The 23754-nt window shown below is 35.8% G+C and overlaps 1 protein-coding gene across 8 annotated transcripts in view; it reads left to right on the forward strand.

The window, feature by feature from the left end:
• ARHGAP24 (Rho GTPase activating protein 24) overlaps window positions 1–23754 on the forward strand; it is a 520693-nt gene that overhangs the window by 393262 nt on the left and 103677 nt on the right. The window contains exon 1 of one of the 8 annotated variants that reach the window (XM_065544556.2): window positions 7565–7724. The exons of the other annotated variants lie outside the window; for them this stretch is intronic. Coding sequence (XP_065400628.1) covers window positions 7694–7724 — 31 coding nt within the window. The 5' untranslated portion in view covers window positions 7565–7693. Of the gene's footprint in view, window positions 1–7564; window positions 7725–23754 lie in introns of those variants that run through there. 8 annotated transcript variants of the gene reach the window in all.

Here is a 23754-nt window from a genome sequence, read left to right on the forward strand (position 1 = left end):
CAGTGACTCTTAGGCTCTCTGGTGGGCACATGGAGACCATGGGCTCTAAATGTGACGGAGCACATGTAACATCAGTGGTGCTGACCATTAACCAGCGTGTAAGGTGTCCCAAGTAATGCTCTTGTTTTACCGCTCTAAATAAGCATAGTTGATAGAAGTTCTTTGGCACTACCTTAAAAAGTAGCTGCACGTTTGCAGGTGGTCTGACCATACCATTATTCACTGAACTTTCTTTTTTATTTATTAAAAAAAATATATACAGACTGAAACTGACCTGTTTTTGATATTGACATACTTTTTAAACTACTACATTATCATTAGGTTCAGTTTCCAAGTAAATTGTCAGTTATAGATATTATATATTCCAGTTAGAGAGCCATCTCTATCTCTATGTATCTATCTAACTATCATCTATCTTTTTGTTTTCTTATAGCTGTGTTACAAAATGGGGTAGCTCTTTAAAAATGTTTTTAGTCTTTTGTAGTCCATTAGCCTGAGGTAGTTTTTTGTTGTTTTGTTCGATTTTCATTTGCATTGTGTATATTTTATTCAATGCAGGGTAGTATAGAAAAGCAAAAATGAATAATGGGTATAGTTATTTATTTTGAAACATTACATTGAAATAACAATTTAAGAATGTAATAGCACAAGACTAGATGCAGCAGCTCATGCCTGTAATCCCAGTACTTTGGGTGACCCAGGCAAGTGGATTGTTTGGGCCCAGGAGTTTGAGACCAGCCTGGGCAACATTGCAAAACCCCATCTCTACAAAAACTACAAAAATTAGCTGAGTGCAGTGGCACACACTTGTGGTCCCAGCTACTTAGGAGGCCGAGGTGGGAGAATCTTTTGAGCCCAGGAATTCAAGACTGCAGTGAGCCATAATCACACCTAGCCTGGGCAACAGTGCAAGGCACGCTCTTAATTAAAAAACAATGAAAAAGAAGAATATAATAGAACTTTTCAGCCTATCTAAAATATAATGAATTTAAGGACAGGCAAACTATTCTAAAAGTTTTGTGTTTAATAAAGACCTATACTAGTGTTTTATAAACTGTTTAAGAAAACTTACTAAACTTGTCCAGTCATTCAGAGTTTAATTCATTTATGTTTACTACTTAAAAAAAACTGGGTCCATGATTGCAAAACAAGATAATATACAAAATATACAGTGCCGGGAATTGATAATTACATTATTAAATATCAACTTAGTCCATACCTCAGGGTTCTGTATTCTTTAGTTGATATTAAAATGGTTTAAGAAGTAGATCGACTTTTTGTAGTCACTTAAAATGGAACATCAAATAGTTTCATAATGAAAGATAGAATACCTTTATCTTCATAATATCTAACTGAATTATTCCTGAATCTAATAAGTCTATTTCAAGTGATTGCAACTACTAAAACAAGCTGATTTTGTTTCTTTTAATGTTTAATTATGCACAGATAGGTAGAAAAACAGAGAGATAGATTAGATAGATTAGATGATAGATGATGATGATAGATATGTATATGTGTTTTTGATTATGTAAATTTTTTTAAAGATCATTTTGAATTATTGTGAGTTGAGAGTGGAATATAATGCAAGGGAATGGTATGAATACTCCTTAATAAAGATTTCAGTAAGGCTATGTATCCAATTGTTTTCAGGAATGTAGTCACTGCAGTAGTGCAGTTCACATTTGTGTACACTATGGAATGTCTAGCCAGCCAATTTTTTAATGTTACAAGTAATATCAATTGTTATTGTTTCCATCATCTTTTAAGATAGAGAAGAAAAATTCTTTGTTAAGACCCCTGTTGATAAACAATAATAAGTTAGCATTAATTAATAGATGAAAGTCGTCCAAGCTCAAATAACATTTTCTGCCAATCTTGAAGTGACATTGAATTATATATATATATATAAAATATTCTACATTCATAGCTTTTATATCATATATTGGAATAAGATACACAGACCTTGACATTTCTGATGTTGTATAATCCATTTGTTTCTATATAAAAGTCCCCAAAGTATTTGTTATCATAGAGGATCTTGCTATTCTTGAAGCTCCTCCAGTTATGTCCGTTAAGAGATTAATAGGACAGCAATTTTTAAGTTTGTTTCCTGTCTGCAGTATAACATTTATCTTACATTATGATCATTTTCTCCACAACCTTGAATTTTTCTCTTTTGGCCAAGCTTTGTGATTTAAGATATCACCTTAGTGAAAGCTTTGAAGGAACTGTATAAAAAGTGGAATGAAAAATTGACACGGCAGTCAGTCTCCACTGAGCAATTCAACCAAGTACACTGCCAAACGTTTCAATGACTGTGGAAATACTACAAAGGATGGCTGCTGAAGAGGGGAGTTGAAATTTTGTTTTGAGAATGAACATTAAGAAATAGAAAACTTCTATGTATTTCACAGGAACATACTATATGAATTAATCCAGAAAGTGTTTTATTTGGCTTTTTTGCCTGAAATTTCACTATCATGATCTTGTCGTATGCAGTTTTAGTCAGCAAAATTGTTACATTATATGAATAATGGACATCACTCTGGTGATTTTTTTGCATTAAATACAAGGTGAGGCAGTTTATTTCTACACGACACATTAAATATCTTTATATGTCCTGGAGATTTACTATGATCACCATCTAACTGCCCTATGTAAATGTAACAAATGATAATGACTTAGAAAAACTGTTACTTTACAGATCATATTAAATGAATTATGCTTTTTTATCTTGTGAATCTGAATCATGCAAAATAAAATATTTTCAAATATGAATATTAATTATGATTATAATAACAATTTTTAAAATGAGATAAAATAGTATTTGTGCTAAGGACATTAACCAAAATTGCAGAAGATCATAAATCATTAAATAATTTGTTAGGACATCAAGTTTATGCACTAGTCCTCCCTTCTCTGTGGTGGATACCTTTTAAACCCCGAGAAACTGCATTTAATACCAGGCCCTACATATCAGTGGTCCTCAAACTTTTTGGCACCAGGGACCAGTGCCTTGAATGGAAGACGGTTTTTTCATAGACTGGGGGGAGAGGCAGGGGAGGGATGCAGAACAGTTTCCAAGGCATTAGATTCTCATAAGGAGCAGGCAACCTGGATTCCTCCCATGCGCAGTTCACAGTAGGGTTTGCACTCCTATGAGAATCTAATACTGCGGTAATGCTCACTGGCCTGCTGTGCAGCCTGGTTCCTAACAGGCACGGATCAGTATCAGGATGTTGGATGAGGACCCCCTGCTATATATATACTGTTTTTTCCTATACATACATACCTATGATAGAGTTTGATTTCTAAATTAGGCACAATAGCAGGTTAACAACAAATGATAATAAAATAGAACAATTATAACAAAATACTGTAATAAAAGTTATGTGAATGTGCCTCTCTTTTAAAATATCTCACTGTACTGTATTCACTCTTAGGATGTAAGATGATACAATGCCTACATGATAAGATGAAGTGAGGTGAATGGCACAGGCATTACAAGATAGCTTTAGGCTACTGTTGACCTTCTATATTCCTGAGTCTGTGTAATCATCCCTTACTTGCAGTAAGCCTCTGGGTGTCACTTGTTTCAGGGGATCCCTTGCTGGTATCTTCCTATGGGCTCAAAGCTTTCTGGTTGCAGTCTTCCACCCACACATTCAATGGCTTTTCTGCCTTAACTAAGCATTTATCATGAATGCATAACTTTTTGATGTGGCCTTAACCTTTGCAGTTTGAGGTACAACAGCAAAACTAGCACAAACTTCCTTTTCCTTCTTCACAAATTCACAGGTGGAAGACTCATTCCTACTGCAGATGTTAGCAACCTCTGCATACCTTATTTTTTCTTTCCTTACTAAGTCGTGAATGTTCACGTATCCACCTAAAGATTTATGGCTTCTTTTTGGCATATCCGAATTGCCAGCATCACTACTCTTTCAGTTTAGGGCCATTATTAAGTAAAATAAGGGTTACTTGAACACAGGCACTGTGATACCAAAACAATCTATCTGCTAACAAAGATGCCTACTAAGTGACTGACAGGCAGGTAGTGTATACAGCATGGATACACTGGGCAAAAGGATGAGTCGCACCCTGGGTGGAATGGAGCAAGACAGCAGGATTTCATCATGCTACTTAGAACCATGGCAATTTAAAACTGATGAATTATTTACCTGTGGAATTTTTCATTTAATATTTGTATATCATGGTGGATAAAGGGGGACTACTGTATGTGTGTAATTTAATTTATTTTATAATCATTAACATTGCCAAGATGTATATTCATTATTTTTTTAAAAAATACAGTTGAGGAAGAATAGATTGTACAGGGTTCCTTTAAAAAAAATTTAACAATTTTTTTAAATTTATTTTTTTTTAAATTTTAAATTTCTTTTTAAAAAAGAAATTTCTTTTAAAATTTCTTTTTTAAAAATTTTTTTAATTTTTTTTTAATTTCTTTAAAAAAATATTTAATCTAATCTGGAGTAAATTTTCTTTCATCTCCTCAAGTCCACATCATTTCACAGATGGTGATTTCAAAGAATTGTAAATTTGGTCAGTTCTAACTATGCAAGTTAGCGATGCTTGTCATGCTTTCAAATTGTGAAGCATGTTTCTGGTATCTGGGGAAACCAACCCACAGAACTGGATGTCCTAAGCACGCTGAGATTCTCTGCACCTCCAGATTCCAGTTTTCTACTGGAAACACTCCCCTCAGATTTGTGACAAAGATAATACACGTAGGAACCAACGTTTGCTGCAGCTCCTGTTCCCTTTGGTCCCTGCTCTAGTGGATTTTACATTTTAGTGAAGAGAACAGAAAATTAATTAATATTTAATGACAGTGCTATGAATAAAATAAATTGGATATTATTTATAGGGAATAATAAACATGGGCAATGGCTTCTAGTAACTCATCCAATAATGTTACCTATGTTTATTGAATTTTTATATTCCATAGTCATATTGATCTTTAGTAAAGGAAAATGCCCAAAGCAACATTTTATATGTTGAAATTTGGAATTTGATGGGAGAAATAAAAATCAGAAGATTCAATTTCAGGGATTGTATTCAATGAAGTTCTTAGTTAAGAGTTCTTACTAGATTGTCTTTCCAATTTTGCGGGGGGGAGTTGGGGGGCGGTGCGTTAAAATAAAGAATCCAGAGGCTTCAGAACTAGATATATTTGAGTTCCAAATCTGTGTCTATTATATGTTAGGTATGTGAACTTGGGGAAAACATTAAGTTTGTTGATTCTCAGTTTCCTCTTCTTTAAAATTTGCAAATATTATCAGTATCGTATGGTTATGATGAGAATTAGATGATGTAACCTATGCAAAATTTTTGTCTCTAGTGGGCACTTAATCAATGGTATTTTTCTTCCTTTTTCCATTCTATGACTCTGGAACGGAAAAAGTTCATTCTAGAACCCTCCTGATAATTAAGATTATATCATCAGAAATTAGGAAATCTGACTTCCGGTTCTGCTATTAGCCTGTTCCAGGAACTTGGTCAGTTCATTAAACCCTTTTTATTCCCTAGTTTTTGATTTACAAAATGAGGAGCATGGACACAATAAGCTTTGTGGTTCCTCTATATTCTATTTTGTATTCCAGCTGACCGACAGCTTAGAGAGTCCATCAAGGTCCATGGTCCATGTGGCCAAGAGATTCAAGAAGTTTTAGCAAAAGTTTTCAAAGGAGAATAGGGAGGTTCTCATAGGGGGCTAGAATGCAACAACAGAGAATATAAAGGGACAATGCTGGCATCGATGTATAACTATCTAAACCCCAGTGACTGGACTGAGATTTTAGAGTAAAACTAGAGTCTCTAGCAAGAACCAAACAGGAAATGAAGCAGAATTTGCCCAGAGCCAATTAGAGATGATAGTGTTGGGAGAGACACAACTTGGGACTGCTTAGTACTCAATTTACTACACTGGAGCTACCATCTGGGAAAGGAAGAAAGAACTTGCTGGACTGACCCAGACTGTTGAGGACATTGAGGATATTTAAATGGTCCCTATCCTGTGTTTCAGTGGCCTGCATCAAGCAAATCAGCAGGGATGCTTCTGGGGAACAATGGGATTTGAAAACAAGGCAGGGAGGGGAACTGTCACCTCTCCTCTTCCAAGCTTACCAGCAAGTAGGAGGGCTGGCAGAAGTTTGCATATAATGAAGAATTTGGAAAGGATCACTAGAAATTTGCAAGAAGAGGGACTTCAAAAGATGGAAGGGACACCTGGTTGAAGGGCTTGTGATCAGGGTTTGTAGAGATAGGGAGAATGTTAATAGGTTTTTGTGGTTTTTAACCATGGCTGAATATTTGAATCAACTGTATCACCTGGGTTGCTTATAAAATATTTTATGGAATGGTTCCTCTCCTTTCTTGATGATTCTGGTATGCAACCTAGGCTGAAAATGCACTGTGATAAGAGACTGTTCCAACTAGTAGGAATGCCAGGAGGAAAGACCCAAAGGGAATGAACAGACTTATTCAGGGACCAGACAGTCATCCAGTTCTGCGTGTGCAGGGGGTAGGGTACATGTGCTGGGAGGTTACATTGGGGGAAGGAAAATAATACATCATTACATAAACAAAGAGGGCCAATGGCAAAGCCTTGACAAACTAGCTAAACTAGGAGAAAATGAAAAACCCAAGACAGTATAGGGTCTAGGAGCCGAGGATGGTGAGAGTTTCTGGAGAAATGATATGGTTACATAATGAAATATCCAAACACACAGACAGATGTTAGCAGAACGTAACACAAATTAAGAAGCCAGACAAACCATATTTTTTCCTTCATTTGGGTCTTACATGATTACCAAGCAGAGTATAGCTGCTTGTTCTACTTTCCTTGCGTGTTGACCTATAGTTTTTCATGCATGCTTAAGGAAAAGCACACTAGTCCTCGACTTCTTTATAAAGTAGAGATTTAAACCGAGAACAACAACAACAAAATCATCCACTTAAAACTCCCAGAGTGTTTTGAGGGCAAGTGTATGAAAACTCTCTGTGTAGAATCTGGTCTCACAAAAAGGAAAAAGCTCTTAAATTTTGTGCAGGAATATGTAAGTTAAATTGTAATTGATGATAACACAAAACTTAATACCCGTTTCATTAAATTAACACTCTCAACTGCTCCAATCATTAGTTGGTGAATTGGCAATTCCAGTTTATTTTATATAACTTTTTTTTTTCAAAGAATTTTGGCTCAGAAGTTCTCCAACAAATCTATTTTAGGCACTGTGTGATCTTAGAATATTCCAGTCCGCTTAAACAAGATGCTGAAAAGTTAATGAGGGGAAGAAACTTTTGCCTACTTTGACTTTAAAGACCAATGGGACAGTAAACCACTTCAAAGCCTGTCTTTTAATCTTCTCATTGTTGAGCCCTTTGTTGTGAGGGGACAAGGGGGTGTGATTTTTATCCCTGTAATCAGTTTCTGTCAAGACTAGCTTTCTAAACATTTGTTAAGGGGGAGTTACAGAGGTATTATGTGTGGTCACTGGTCTCTCACTCTTAGCTGATGAAGGAAGAGGTGAGTGTGAAGACAACAAGCCTCCATTCTGGGTTAGCTTTCCTCTGGGGGTCTATAAACTAATCTCCATGCAACCCCTATCCCACTTCCTACAAACACTCCTATAATAAAGGAAGATTGAATTGGAAACTATCAAGTTGTGGAATGTTTGACTTTCTTCTAGAAAATATGGAAGGTAAATTCATTGATTATTTTTCTCCTAGAAATATTTGGCAGCTTTGATAAAGAAATCTTGGGGTTGGATTTGAGAGTTTTGAGTACAGAAATTGTTGCTTCAAGTAAAATTGTTATTTTAAAGTTTTATTATTTCAGTTTACTGTCTGATCTGCCTCACCCACAAATTATAGGTATAAACATAATCTCTAAAATGTGCCACCTTTTACACAGTTATATATGGTAAAAATGGGTTTGGAAAATTTTTAATGATGTAGGTGCTTTATGTCTGTCAAGAAATACAAAGAAACTGCAAGAGTGGTCTGAAGTTACCATGTAGAAGCAAATATGGAAAAAAGTACTTTTCTTATTGAAGGCATACATCCTTTCTTCAGCATTTAGATTTATTCATTATTAGCTAATGTATTTTAGGAGGGCATTTTAGGATTTAGTTTCTTTATTGGTATATATTAGATTCATTATGCTTCCTTTGTGTGAAGTTTAATATTTATATATGTGGTCTTGATTATAGTATTTTGAGTGCTATAAAACTCCCCTAGGCTTTTAGTTTAGAATCCACATAGACAGCCTAATTTAGGCTTATATTTGCTTCTGGAAACTTGGTGTCTATTATAGGTTTTAAAATATATGTTTTTAATTGTGCTTTTCAACTAAAAGCCAGTTTTACAAATTCTAATTCATAGTACATTATCTATAGAAACTCATGAATACCTTTTAGCTGTTACCTGGTTTGGGGGTTTTATTAACTATCTCAGATAATAAAATTAGGTATTTTTAGAATCTTCAGGGTCATCTTTTTGAAAGGTTATAAGTGTTTCTGAAAGTTAAAAATTTGAAGTATAACAAAACCATTCTTGGATCATAGACTATATGTCTTAGACTTACAATAATAATACCATGAACTTTTAATACCTATTTATATATTTTAAAATTATTTCTAGGAAATTGGGGAAATAATAGTTCTTGGAGTTCCATGTATTTCCAAATATTTGATAATGGCTCATGTTAAATGACATGGAAAACTAAAATGGTATGTTGTTATGGCTAGTAGAATGGTCATTTCTCTTAATATCTGAACTTTTTAATTTAATTGTTTAAAGCTAGAGTTAGATGTGGTAGATTATGTTGGTTGATACTTTATTTATTATCTTTTATAACTATGGAGCCAAAATTTTGGATTAGTTATGCACTGTCTAGAATAGGAATCCCACATAGAGAAATTTGAAATGCAGTGTCATCATCAATGTCCTTGTTGCACCTGTTCAATAAAGATAAATATTAATTAAAGCCACAACATTACTATTCTAATGCTATAAAGAATTTTGAAACATCTCATGAAATTTCAAAACACCTTGAGGGGAATTTATCTTTAATTTGGAAATGATTGAACTCAGAAGTAATTCATTATCTGAGGGCCCAAGATAATCTTTAACAAACCATGTGTTTAGCAAAAGTTTAATGATTGTCAACGACCATTATCTGACAACATAATTTATTTACTGTAATGTGATAAACTTCACAGGACAATTATATAATCATACAACAATGTTACCATGTGAAATACAAAATGTGGGTTGAGTTACTTACTTGATTTAAGTGCAACAGTGAGCTGCCTCATGGGTAGAGCATACTTTTCTTTTTCAGTTATTGCCCTGCCTCCAGATTAACATTCTCATGTCATGTAAAGGTGAGCACTTAATAGATGAACAATTAGTACACCAGAAGGTGGTCCTGAAAGTACTAAGCCGTATCATCATAGACCAGGCTTGTGTGTTGCTTATGGAATCACTGCTAAAATAAACACTTGAGTTGAGGCCACCCAAACTTATTGAGAGAAAGGGAATGATAGCCATTTAGTGTTTATTGTCTAAATGGCACTTAAAAACTGACACATATTCCTAGAGCTTTGAAAGTATTAACTGAATAGTTTTTTTTGCTTTCAAATAAGTGAATACATTAAACAATGAAATGATGTCATAAAGCATCCAAAATACTGATGCTAGATCATATCCATTTCCCCCCTAAGATTTTCAAATAGTTTAAATTAACCCCTATACTCACACTGATATGAAAATAATAGCTCATTTATGTTTTGATATAAGACAATGTTTAAACAAGGATGACTCACATGGGCAATATATTTATTCTATGAGTAGAATTTATTGTTGATCATTATAGAGACAAGAACAGATTTTATTATATATAAGCTGTTCAATTTTTCTCTTGCCTTGATCTCATTATCACTCAGATAATGATCGCATTGACTAGCTTTGGTACCATTTTTAAGAGATTTACCTAAATAGTTATGATATGGCAAATGTAATTTTTGAAATAACAAGAACATACACTGGTACCAATATTCAAGAAATATTTGTATCATCTATATGTATGAAAAGAACTAGAAGAAGACAAAAGAGTAAAAACTGATTTATTTACCATCATGATGATTATATAATAATTGTTTTTCATTAATATTGCCAAAGGTTTATGTAAGACATCATAATTTTAAAAGGAATCCTCTAACATTTAATTAAAAGATTCTTTGCTTATTAGAGTATTAAAATTTATAATCTAAAGCCCTCAAAAATTTCTTCTGATCCAAGGTTAATTAATTATATTTAAAATATGTCTATTGAGAATTATTAATCAAAGGAGAGGTATGCCAAATTTTGATAAAGTTTAATGACATCAAATGAAAATCTATCCTTAAAATAGTGCGTAAAAGAGCAAGAGACTGAGACAGAGATGCAACAAATATCTTCCTGCTCTATGGATTGGGAGACTGTCTCCAGAAACACCAGGACATAACAATATAACCTATGCCTATATGCTTACAGTTGTAAACATTTTACAACATTAAAACATTTAAAACATTACTTTAAGAACTTTTTGAAAAAGATGCTAAATTATCATAACATAACAATGTTTCTCCATGGAAGTTTCTCCTTTTACCTCTGTCATTACCTTGGTTATTTCAAGTTCCTAAAGCTGATGCTTCAGTGAATTTTGATCTGAAATACTAAAGAATCTAAAGATGCTCTGTTCTTATGTACTTATGTCATGTATCTATGACAAGTGGGTCATAGGTAAGATACCTTTATTAAAATATTTTTGTAATTGTTTACCTTTTTTCCCTAATTGGCTATATTTTATCAAAAAGAATAGAAAATGAAATATTTCTTACCACTTATGTTGTTGACAAATATCGAAGCTGGCATTTTCTGAAGAGAGAACATCCGGGGTCATAGATAAATCAGTGTTTTCCCTGGATTGCCTATGACCAGGAAAAATAAATCAATCTTACCTATGACCTCAGAAATTCAAATGAGGCCTCATTTGAATTTCTTTGTCATGTTTTGGTAACTCTCGATTTAAGAAAATTCTATCTGTGCTGGGCACGCTGGCTTATGCTTGTAAGCACTTTGGGAGGCCAAGGTGGGTGGATCAGGAGGTCAGGAGTTTGAGATCAGCCTGGCCAACATGGGGAAACCCCATTTCTACTAAATATACAAAAATTTAGCCAGACGTGGTGACACATACCTGTAATCCAGCTACTTGGGAGGCTGAGACAGGGGAATCGCTTGAACCTGGGAGGCAGAGGTTGCAGTGAGCCGAGATCACACCACTGCACTCTAACCTGGGTGACAGAGCAAGACTTTGTCTCAAGAAAAAAAAAAAAAAGGAAAGAAAGAAAATTCTATCTGTAAAAGAATGATGTTTATAAGCTTCAGATGCATTTTTATAGCATTGAGTTCATTGCTCTGAGCAGTAATTATTACATTAGTCAAAAAAGTTTAAACTTTTTTTTTTTTAATACTGAGGTATCTTTTTTATTTACACCATTTCAGACACCAAATTGTTTTTCTTTTGTAAAAAACAAAATTTAGTTTTAAGTTCAGGGTTACATGTGCAGGTTTGTTACATAGGTAAACGTCTGTCATGGGGGGTTGTTGTACAGATTACTTCAACAGCCAGTTATTAACCCTAATACCCATTACTTTTTTTTCCAGATCCTCTCCCACCTCCCACCCTCCACCCTCTGATAGGCACCAGTGTGTTGTTCCCCTTTATGTGTGCATGTGTTCTCATTATTTAGCTCCCACTTATGAATAAGAACATATGGTATTTGGTTTTCTGTTCTTGTGTTACTTTGCTAAGGATAATGGCCTCCGGCTCCATTCATGTCCCTGCAAAGGACATGATCTTGTTCATTTTTATGGCTGCATAGTATTCCATAGTGTATATGTATTACATTTTCTTTATCTAGTCTATTATTTGATGGGCATTTAGCTTGATTCCATGTCTTCGCTATTCTGAATACTGTTGCAGTAAACATACACATGCATGTGTCTTTATAAAAGAATGATTTAAACTTATTGGGTATTTGTTTCAAGAGAATGAATATCCCACACCATTCACCTAAGAAAATGCCAGATTTTAAATTAAACTAAGTGTAAATTCTATATGGACATGGGTTAAGTATAACAGAGCTTAGCTTCCCATTCCTGCTGAGAAAATGTTTACATTGGTAGTATCCTGAAAGATGGAGAGAGAGGCAGAATTCCTTATTTACTACATGTGTCACCTGTTAGTAAATGCAGATAAATTATAAATTTATAAGCTATCCTAATAAGTGAAATTGTAATTAATATTTACAGATTAAATAACGTATTTAGGGAGCAGTCTCAATAAACATGAGCTGTTATTATTTCCTTTTTAATGTAAGACCTCATGGAATTAAAGCAGAAATAAAACACCTTTTATTCCATAGTCTATGAGGCTTAGTTTCATATAATAGTATACAAGGCGATTCTATATTTGAAATGTCAGAAAACTTTCATATTCGTACATCTTTTTTCCACGACTATTTAGCTGCTTGTTTACTAATGTGTACAGAGCAAAATGGATGGAATGCCAGGGGAGAACTCCAACTATCTCACTGGTTAAAGTACCAAACATTAATTCTCCTGAAATTCACACAGCAACTGAAATGGTCTCTTCTATAAATAATGCCCTGCTTCCTGGTATTTCTATCATTTACAGCTGATAGTAGCAAGACCAACCATAGCACATTATTTCTTAATCCCCCCTAAATGCCTTATCTATACATAAATCCTCTGAGTCCTGGCAGAATCTTTTATTGACCCTCCAAGACTTTTATTGCCATCTCTTTCTTTTTTTATTGCCTCTTTTTCCTCCTCCTCCTTCTATACCTAAATCCATGATCTGAAAAAGGAGTTACAATTTTTGTTTTTTAGTAAATGATGTATATATAGTTTCCTTCCCATCATGCTGTCAGAGTTGTGGGAAAGCAAAGATTCCCTGTTATGAAAAGTCAACCTAAGAAAATGAATCACTGAACTGATGAAAGGTCGGTTGAGGACAATCAGCGCCTTTCCTCTTAGCTATCAGTTAACAATGACACCTAATCCTCAGCATTTACTGAGTGAAGAATACAGATCGTTAACTATTTTATTGCTAATACTTTCATCCCTGTAGACTTCCGGGCCCCTGACTTTCTGTTCACTCTTCTCTTTATCTTTCTCTTCTTCCTTTCATCTTGGTCATCACACAAACCCTTAGTGAGTTCCTATTGTGGCAGAAAATTTGGTAGTGGCTCAGGATACAAGGATGACTGCATCATTTTAAGAAACTAACAGCCTGGTAGGAGAGATAGATAAGCAAAGAATCATAATACTCTGTGAATATGGGTGGTGATAGAAGCGTGAACAAACATAACCACAAAGTGAAAAATCAATTCAGCCTGGCTGGTATCTTGAGGAAAACACCACAGAAAGTGAAAATCTCAACCTCAGTCTTAAAGTTTGAATAGAAATTTTACAAGGAAATAAAGAGGTGCAGGAGGGAACATGTAAGCAAAAGCATGTTCAGGCAATGGCAGTTAGAATAATCTATCTAGAAAATCAGGGTGAGAAGATGAGGTTGGCTTTGATAATGGGACCGGAAATGTGTTCGAAGCTAGACTGTTAAGGGCTTTGCACACCACTGCAACTGGGGACCTTATCCTCTCTGAGAATGAATTGTTATCAAGGATTTTTAAGCAGAAGAGTTAGTAAATTTAATCTATGACAGTAGCACATAAAATCCATTAAGATGGGGATCTTGTTTCATTCACTTCGAAAGCCCTACAACAGAGTAGGCACCAATAAGTATTGGTTTAACAAGTGTCTGTAAGTCTAGGGATCGCCTAAAACCAATGTAACAGTGAAACTGCTGATGGACCATATCAGAGACAGGGTAACCATGAAAAAGCGACAGTAGTGATCAGGGTGAAAGATAACGATAACCTGAAGCAGGCAGTGGAAGTCAGCATGGTAGAGATGTAAACTGGACAGAGATTTTGGAAGTATTGCTAATGTGACTAAATGACTGAGTAGGTCTAGGACCTAAGGGGGATGTTATGCTGCAGTGGGACGAGAGTGACTTTCAAACAAGATTTCAGGAAGGCGAGAGAAAAATGCAGGTTTGTGGGTCAAAATGGTGATCCTTATTTGGGAATATTCTGTGTTTAAAGTTAATATAGTACATCTGGATGGCAAAAGAGAGAAGAGAGGGAGATGTCAAATTAGAAACCTTCACACCAGGGTTAATGACCAAGCTTACAGGAGCAAATGAGATTCCTCAGAAAGAGGCTCACACAAGAGGGTCACTATTTATAGGGAAGGTAGAAGACATACCAAAAGGATAGGATGAGGAAAAAACAGCCAGAGAAGCAGAAGTAAGGATGGATCCAAGCAAAAGGTGTATAGTCCACTCTCTCTTGTCCTCTATAGCTTAATTCTTCTGTTGCTGTTGTTCTTTGAAGGCACAAGATCATCCATATCAGACATGATTGATAGTGAACATTTTATTTTCCTTTATCAACTCTAAGCAGAGTTGAATCACTAAGGAATTTAATAACAGCTGATGAGCAAACCCTACATTATTCGTTAAAATATTTAGCAGGATGAGGATGCAAAGGCATAAAAATGATATAATGGACTTTGGGAGCCGGGTGTGGTGGCTCATGCCTCTAATCCCAGCATTTTGGGAGACCAAGGTGGGTGGATCACTTTGAGCTCAGGACTTAGAGGCCAGCCGGGGTGATGTGGCGAAAGCCTGTCTCTATTAAAAATACCACAATTAGCCGGGCGTGGTGCCGCATGCCTGTAGTCCCAGTTACTCAGGAGGCTGAGGCAGGAGAATATCTTGCACCCGGGAGGCAGAGGTTGCAGTGAGCAGAGATCATGCCACTGTACTCCAGCCTGGGCAACAGAGTGAGACTCCCTCTCAAAAAACAAACAAACAAACAAACAGGACTTTGGGGACTCAAGAGGGAAGATCGGGAGGGAATAAGAGGTAAGGACTATGTAATGCGTACAGTGTACACTGCTCGGGTGATTGGTACACTAAAATCTCAGACATCAGCAGTGAAGAACTTATCCATGTAATCAGAAACCACCGATACCCCCAAAAAACTATTAAAATAAAAATAATATATTTAGCATGCAGAAGAAACAGAATTGCTAAAGGAATAAAAATAAAGGACATAGTTTACTTACTACTTCCAGCTTCTCTAGCTCACCATGGGAAGTTTTAAACTGAAGAGTTTAGAACCAGAACTGGCCGAGTCTATGGAAACTTATCTACGCTATGGCCAGTTATTCACATTAAAGTCATTTATCCCAAAGTAGATCACCTGGGCTTCAGCTAGCAGGACACTCATGGAAGAAACTCATAAAGGAACATGGAATTCATTCTATGCACTCTGAGCAGCTAGATTTCTCATCTTTTGTGCTTGTTTTCCTGAGGGAAAAAATATATATCTTTTTTGGAGAAAGTTTCTATTTTTTTGCAACTATTGATGTTTCATGGTCTACATTAACAATGTTTTAGGGCAAAATTCATATTTCTTATTTTGAATATCCTGACAAAAATTCAGTCTGACTTTTTTCTGTGCCCTTTTTGAAATTAGAGGTGATTCTAGGCACAAATGTCTAGTGTATGGATGAAGGGTGTTTTGTGAGGATTTTACAGTACTTACACATAGAAGACTATGGAGCAAAAAGCCAGCTTCAGTGCTATTAGTGGTAGACAGTTTACATGTTATTTCTCAGTGTTTTGTTTCTAGGCTGCCTACCTGATAATATGGAAATGTAATGCCAGATCTCAAAACCTGTCTGAAAGATTTATAGGTCATTTCTCTGTTTCAGAGGTTGTTTATAGATCTCACTGTCTGTAGTGATCAATTACGTTAACTCCATGGTAGAAGGCACTTCACCATAAAGTTAATGGCTTCAGTGACTAAATGCATAAGAATAATTACTTTATTGAAACAAAAACACAAGAACAGAAAGAACCACCAGTCCTAAGTAAACAGATATTTGTTGATATCAAGAATTGCTAATCAAACAGAAAATTTGGTGGAATATTTAAACTCAATTTCTATGTTTTAATGAAAGGATGCAGTTGCAACAGAAGTAGATGATGTAGTTTAACTTTTTGATTTTAGGAAGCCAACATTATTTTGCAATCTATCCAGTTAATATTACTTTTATGTTTACTATTAGTTTTTAAGTAGCTCCGTATTACTATATTATCTTAAAAGATATGTCTTCTTCCTCAGTCTTGAAGAAACTGCCATTTATTTCTCCTGAGGCCATATCCTACCAACAAAACAATACTTCTCTTGTTTTAACCCTTTCCTCTAATCCCATGCTGGGAATCCTAACCTCCTTAAGTCTCTTCTTATAGTGTCGTTGTAGAATTTCTTTGTAGAAGTGGTTAATGTGTAGAATATACTGTATTTAGAAGAGGGTGCTGGAATCTTCTTCTTGAAGTTTCACTTGCATAGCAAGCACTGTACATTTATTTAATTGCTCATTTATTTGGGAGAGATAGAGCTAAATCTATAACCAAGACACTTAGCCCTTTTACTGCTTCCCTTTTCTACTGATGCTCAGAGGCCATAGCAGTGTTTCATGCTTGCATTTCAATTGTCCCCTCAGCTCCCAATATTGCAATAGTCATTCCTTCTGTTTTGGGAGCCTCTGTTGAATGTCCCATAAAAGTGATATTCTGTCTCATTTCTCTATTTGAATACAGATTCGTTTGGCTTGCTGCTCAAGACGTTCTGTTATTTTCATAACCTATCATGCTCCCATAGTAGAGCAAATATTTACACCCCGTGAGCACTGGCTATGAAGTGTCAGTCTCTGAACTCTCAAAATTTTACAGGGAGTTTAGTTTAAAAATCTCTTTTAGACTTCATCCTGTCTTTATTGCAACTTTTTCACCTTGGGCATTGCATGTGCACCATACTGAGAACTTTATGAGTGAAAGGTACTGCCCACTACGACCACATGGGCCTCCTTTGTTTGTCAGCAGTTAGCCATTCCCATGAACAGACTTGAATGTCCCACTGTCTCTTCCCATGGGATGAGTTATTGGAAGGCTATGAAGGGATGCATCAGATCATTCCCAGCCTGGCCCTGCTCTCTGCCTCAATGTTGGTGTGAACACTGATCTGTTGTCAAGCGGAAGCACCAACTACCTCAAGGAAATATTAAATCAAAAGATAAATGTGAAGGAAAAATCACTCCACAGTCTGCACACAAATAGATTTTGTTTTGCTTGTTCACTTGTTTATCTACTTTAAAAAATATATGAATGTACTGAATTTCCTTCACTCATGTGTGATCCCAACAGATTATCTGGTTCAGTCACCTGTTGATAGGAAAATGTTAAGGCATTATTTATTATTGTTATTATTATTATTACTACTAATTTCTAAAAAGGAAGCAACTGACTTTCTGATACAAGTCATAATTTAGAAGTATTCAGATATCTAAAGAAACGGAGACAAAAAGTTCACAGAGAATTAAAAGGGCTATGAAGCCAGCTGAACACTGAAGCCAGCAGTTTTACAGTTCTGTCTCCCCGTGGCTCTCATGTTGCTGCCCCTTCTTACTCTTTTATTTCTTTCTCCCCACCTTGTTCTTTCTCATTTGTCTTCCTTTTTCTTTATTTATGACATTTTCCCATTGCTTATTGCATCTTCCCAGGTATTTCCAATTTTCCTTCTTTTATTTTTCAGTGGATGGGCAGTCAAATTTTAGCATTATCGGATAAGGGAGGGAAGGAAGGAAGCAAGCAAGGGGGGACACAAAGTGGTGGGTGTGTGCACACAAACGTGTGACTGTGTCCATTGTGAGTTGAGTGGGAGGTAAGGATGGAGCTGGGATACATGTTTCCTGTATAGAAATTTACCTGTAAAAATTTTTTTTTTTTTTTTGGTTAGGATATTTTTGTGGGGAGGGGAGACTTTGAAAGGTCACTAAATGAAACTGTCTCCAAAAGTACTAAATTGCTACTAGCTCCTTTGGCATGCCTTCTTATTAACTATTATTACTTTATTATTATTATTAAGCCAACTCTTACAATTCTTGTTGGAAAAACAGCCAATAGAAAAGAGAACCATCTCCATCTCACACATGGAGAAGGTAAGCTGAAAGGCGTTTCAGCAACTTCCTTGTGGAATGTGACTGCTAGACAACAGTGTTTTCTTCCTCTCCCTTAGCATAGATCACTAGCAGCTCCATGCCTAAACTAGGGTACATACAGGCTCTTAGACACATATTTATATCCATACTCTTCATTGATTAAAGAGCAAGATGACTGTCTCAGGCTGAAACTGATGAGATGCCTTAGTCTAGGATACATTTATTTTAAGATCAAAACAGGCATTTGATAAATCATTTAAAAAGAAGGATGTCAGGCTGTGAGCATGAATAAAGACTGATGCACTTTCAAACAGCATTTAAGCGGGATAGTTGAATAGCTGGCAGCACTGGGATCTTGTTGGTTTGCCATTCCTCTTAAGAAAATAAAAACATCCCCAAATCAGTTAGTGATTCCAATACGAGTTATTGGGATTTAATATCGGCATACATTATTATTATTATTATTATTATTATTATTATTATTAGAGAAGGAGTTTCGCTCTTGTTGCCCAGGTTGGACTGCAGTGGCATGGTCCCAGCTCACTGCAACCTCTGCCTCCCGGGTTAAAGCAATTCTCCTGCCTCAGTCTCCCAAGTAGCTGGGATTACAGGTGTCCACCACCATGCCTGGCTAATTTTTATATGTTTAGTAGAGATTCACCATGTTGGCCAGACTGGTCTCGAACTCCTGACCTCAGGTGATCCGCCCGCCTCGGTCTCCCAAAGTGCTGGGATTACAGGCCCAGCCTGTGTATACATTTTTTAATGACTAAAGATATAACTATGTCAAATTTTGCACTTAAAAAAATTAATCAGATGCCTTTTCTGGGAATTTTTAAAGCACAAGCTAATGAGTAATGTCTTCAAAGTAAAAACTATTTTAGTTTTGGGAAATCTGTATTTTGTGAAGAAAAAATATTTGAGGGGAATAAAAGGATCTACATTACATAGATAGCTTGAAATGCATTTAAAGAAGGCAAATTTTAAAAGAACAAAACTCTATGGGCAACCAAAATAGAAATTTAGCTCCCTTGCAAACAAGGTCAGTTAATTAGTAAATGACTTTGTGCTACAAACAATGTTCAGTAGTGCCTTTTAGATCCTAGTGTTGCTTTACCCACACATTTCCAGAGGTCACTAATTCTTTTCTTTAGTTTCATATGAATATTTTCATTACTTAGAAACAGAATCACCAAGGAAAAATAAGGTAGATACATTATTTTTAATAGGCAATGGGTGTTAAGATAGAATTCAGTGATAATGAAGTGAGACTGATATAATGCAGCAAAAATTACAAGCTCTGGAGGCAAAATATACTTTGAGATATCATCTGGTCAACTCCCAAGTAATATTAAATGTAAACCAAACAGTAAATTTGTAAGTGTAGCTTCTTTCCAGTGCCGTTCAAAACCCCCAAACAACCTTGAACTTCAGTATCTCCATCAGTATTATATAATAGCATTTAAAAGTAATTCAGGATGAGCCCAGTGGCTCACCTCTGTTATCCCAACACTTTGGGAAGCAGAGGCAGGGGATGACTTGAGCCTAAGAGTTTAAAACCAGCCTGGGCAATGTGGGGAGAGACCTTGTCTCAATAAAAAATGAAAAGTAATTCATATTCATTAAGATAATATAAAATGTGATGAATCTCAGATAATAAAGCTATTCACAGAATAAGATTATATGGAGTAATATCTACTATGTTCTACAACATTAAGATGACTAATATAACAAAGAAACCAGAGGAACAAAAATAATTTGTATATTATGCTGTCAACCTGTGGTGCAAAGTAAAATTGAAGTAATCAGAAAGTATAATAATGTATCTATAACAGATATCTGACTATGTCTACCTGCTAATCTATATATTTGCATATTAATATTATCAGTATCAATGTTATCAATTATCAATATTATTATTCTATCAGTATATGTTCTCCCCATCACTATTCAGGGTGAATCTGATAGTGTCAGTGTTGGCCAATCATTTCAGCTGACAGCTTGTGAAGGGATGGAGTATGTGGCAAGCACAAATAGTATGTATGTATTTACAGGAAAAACTAAATAAGGTATAGAATTTAAAGTTGTCTTATCCTATAGGTCATTTTTAATACCTATACTTTTTTTTAATAACTATACTTTTCTCAGATAGAAGAGCATTCTTTTTTCTTTCTTTCTTTCTTTCTTTTTTTTTTTTTTTTTTTTTTGAGATGGAGTTGTGCTCTTGTTGCCCAGGCTGGAGTGCAACGGCACGACCTTGGCCCACTGCAACCTCTGCCTCCCGGGTACAAGTGATTCTCCTTCCTCTGCCTCCTAAGTAACTGGGATTACAGGCACATGCCACCATGCCCAGCTAATTTTTTTGTATTTTTAGTAGAGACGAGGTTTCATCATGTTGGCCAGGCTGGTCTCGAACTCCTGACTTCTGGTGATCCACCTGCCTCAGCCTCCCAAAGTACAGAGATTACAGGGGTGAGCCACTACCCCCAGCCAGGAAGAGCATTCTTTGCACCACAAGGGCAAGGGATTCTCCTGGAAATCAGAAATGTTGAAACTGGGCTTCCAGGGCTGGTGGTTTTGCATTGAACAAAATCAATCTTCCAAGTTCCACTCATGTTTGAACTCCACACTGTTGACTGTCCTCTTGCAATAGCAGAAAAGGATGTGTTCTTTTAGAAGGATAAACTGGTATGACGTCATGACCACACAACTGAAGCTGTCTTATTCACCATATCCAGACTGGCATATGTTCAATTTACTGGTCCACTTAAAAATTTTAGTTAAAGTGAGAAACTGTGAAGTGATACATACATAATATAGATATTTTATATCAATTTGAAACATTTAATTATGTATGCACTGGCCAATTTTGATGTGAGACCAAGCTCTTTTCTTTAAGTAGGGATTGAATGATTGGTGTTCTCTTCACTTCACTCATTCTTTCTATTCTGTTTGGTACTAGAAATATATTAGAAAATAATAAGAAAAACAAATGATTTACCCAATCTGAGTTGCAGACTAATCAGAGACCTGCCTTATTTTAACTTGCTGTCACTCCCTTCTATTAAAGGAGAAGTAGCAAGAAAGTTATGGTGATTTGTTTCTTGTTAGGATTCATTATGAAAGCCCAAGGGAGAAAACCAACAACAACAACAACAACAAAAAAAAAAACTCTGACAAAACCATAAGAAATGTCATCTCTCACATTCCAATTACCTACCACTTAGTAGACCAGTAGGACATTTGATGTTGGGTGTTCAGAATTTTACATGGTATTTTAGAATCTTAAATATAACAACATATTGAAAACTTGAGTAGGATCAATAATATATGTTAGGCTATAGTTTGCCTTCTTGGGAGGTACATTTTATTTACTCAGAACTTGAGATCATACATGGGAAGTTGCTAAGTGACATAACTTACCAATTGCTTCACCCTCTTTATTGTAATACTTCCCCTCCAAGAATGTTCAACTTGCAGTCTGTTGGCAATCTATCTGCCGCTTTTTTTTTTTTTTTTTTTTTTTTACTTTAAGTTCTGGGATACATGTGCTGAATGTGCAGGTTTGTTGCATAGATATATATGTGTCATGGCGGTTTGCTGCACCTATCAACCCATCATCAAGTTTTTAAGCCCCGTATGCATTAGGTATTTGCTCTAATGCTCTCCCTCCCCTTGTGCCCCACCCCCCAACAGGCCCTGGTGTGTGATGTTCCCCTTCCTGTGTCAATGTGTTCTCATTGTTCAACTCCCACTTATGAGTGAGAACATGCGGTGTTTGGTTTTCTGTTCCTGTGTGAGTTTGCTGAGAATGATGGTTTCCAGCTTCATCCATATCCCTGCAAAGGACATGAACTCATTCTTTTTTTATGGCTGCATATCTTCCACACTTTAAATAGTATTTGGGTGATAGTGACTGAACCCTTTTCTTCAGGGCAAATTTAATATGTCCCACCACCATTGTGGTAGATACCCCTGAAGATGTTTAAAATCTCTGTAAAGATCAGATAGGGCACAGGGTTAACAACTATAGCCTAAAGATCTGTGGCATTTAAAGATTGTATTTTCTTTCCCGAGAAGTTTGTTCCCAAATGGTCGTATTGAGTGGATCCAGTGCCTTTACACTTCTCCATTCCATTGCAAATTGATACAACACCATAGTTCCCTGTTTCAAATAACCTTCCAGCTTTTAAGTGACCACTCATATTTAAGGTTGGCTGAGAGAAGAAAATAAAACCTCCATGGTCTGGTAATCATGGCCTGTCATTTGTGACATGTTCCCCTTGGGCTGGATCACACATCTGTTTTTTGCTTTTTGTATTTTGTTTTTTTGAACTGGAGTCTCACTCTGTTGCCCAGGCTGGAGTGCAATGGTGTGATAGCTCACTGCAACCTCCGCCTCCCGGGTTCAAGTGACTCCCAAGTAGCTGGGATTACAGGTGCCCACCACCACGCTCGGCTAATTTTTGTATTTTTATTAGGGATGAGTTTTCACCATGTTGGCCAGGCTGGTCTCGAACTCCTGACCTCAGGTGATCCGCCTACCTTGGCCTCCCAAAGTGCTGGGATTACAGGCATGAGCCACTGTGCCCAGCCACAAGATGTGACCAGAGTTTTGAAATTCAGTGAAAACTTGTAAGTTACTAGTTGAAGTTAACCTCAGGTTTGGTGAAGGTATTAACTATTCTGTTCTGTATCCTGATTTGCTTTTTGTATTTTTCTCCAACAAACAGATTATTTTCATGTATGTTTTAAGAATAATCAACTGAGAATGGAATTGGAAAATATTTCTGCTTCTGAATTATTGTCTAGATCAAAAGCACCATGTTGAGTTTTTTCTTAAATGAGAAATTTTATACACTTCTGTAGCCCATATTAGGAAGGGAACGAGGTCAAAGAATTTTTCTACTTAACTGAACACTTTGATCTTTGGTCAAAAATATCTAAAATCTAAAAACATTTTCTGATAAATGCTAGACCTGGGGCAACACTAAGATCACTGGTTCATGTTAGATTTGATTTTACTGCAGCTTAGCTATTGCACTCTAAAGCTGAGCTTTTAGTTTTTTTGTTTGTATTAAAAATCTTATAGCTTATTCACCCAAGAGCTCTTACATTATTATATGGCAGTTGTATTTTGATATGTTTTTCCCAGAATCTAATGACACTAATGGTTTAGTTTAAAATCTATAAAAATTATACTAAATTAACCATATAAAAATATACTTCACATTTCCATTAGCAGCGTAAAGCTGCTACAATGTACAACTCTAAAACTGTTTACAGTTTAAAGCATTCTTTATACAAAAAAAAAAAAACCAAGGATATTTAAAACACTAAAATTACCTTAGAGCTTTAAAAAATATATAATTTTCTAGGCTGTGTCCTTAGAGATTCTGATTCACTTGATCTGAATTGGACCCAGGCACCCCAATTGTTTAAAATCTTCCCTCAGATAATTTTTATGTGCACTGCAGACATCAGTGTCATATGGTGACTGGCATGAAAATCAACATTTCCCAAAGTATA

Source organism: Macaca fascicularis, chromosome 5, assembly GCF_037993035.2.
Source record: "Macaca fascicularis isolate 582-1 chromosome 5, T2T-MFA8v1.1".
Classification (NCBI taxonomy): Eukaryota; Metazoa; Chordata; class Mammalia; order Primates; family Cercopithecidae; genus Macaca; species Macaca fascicularis.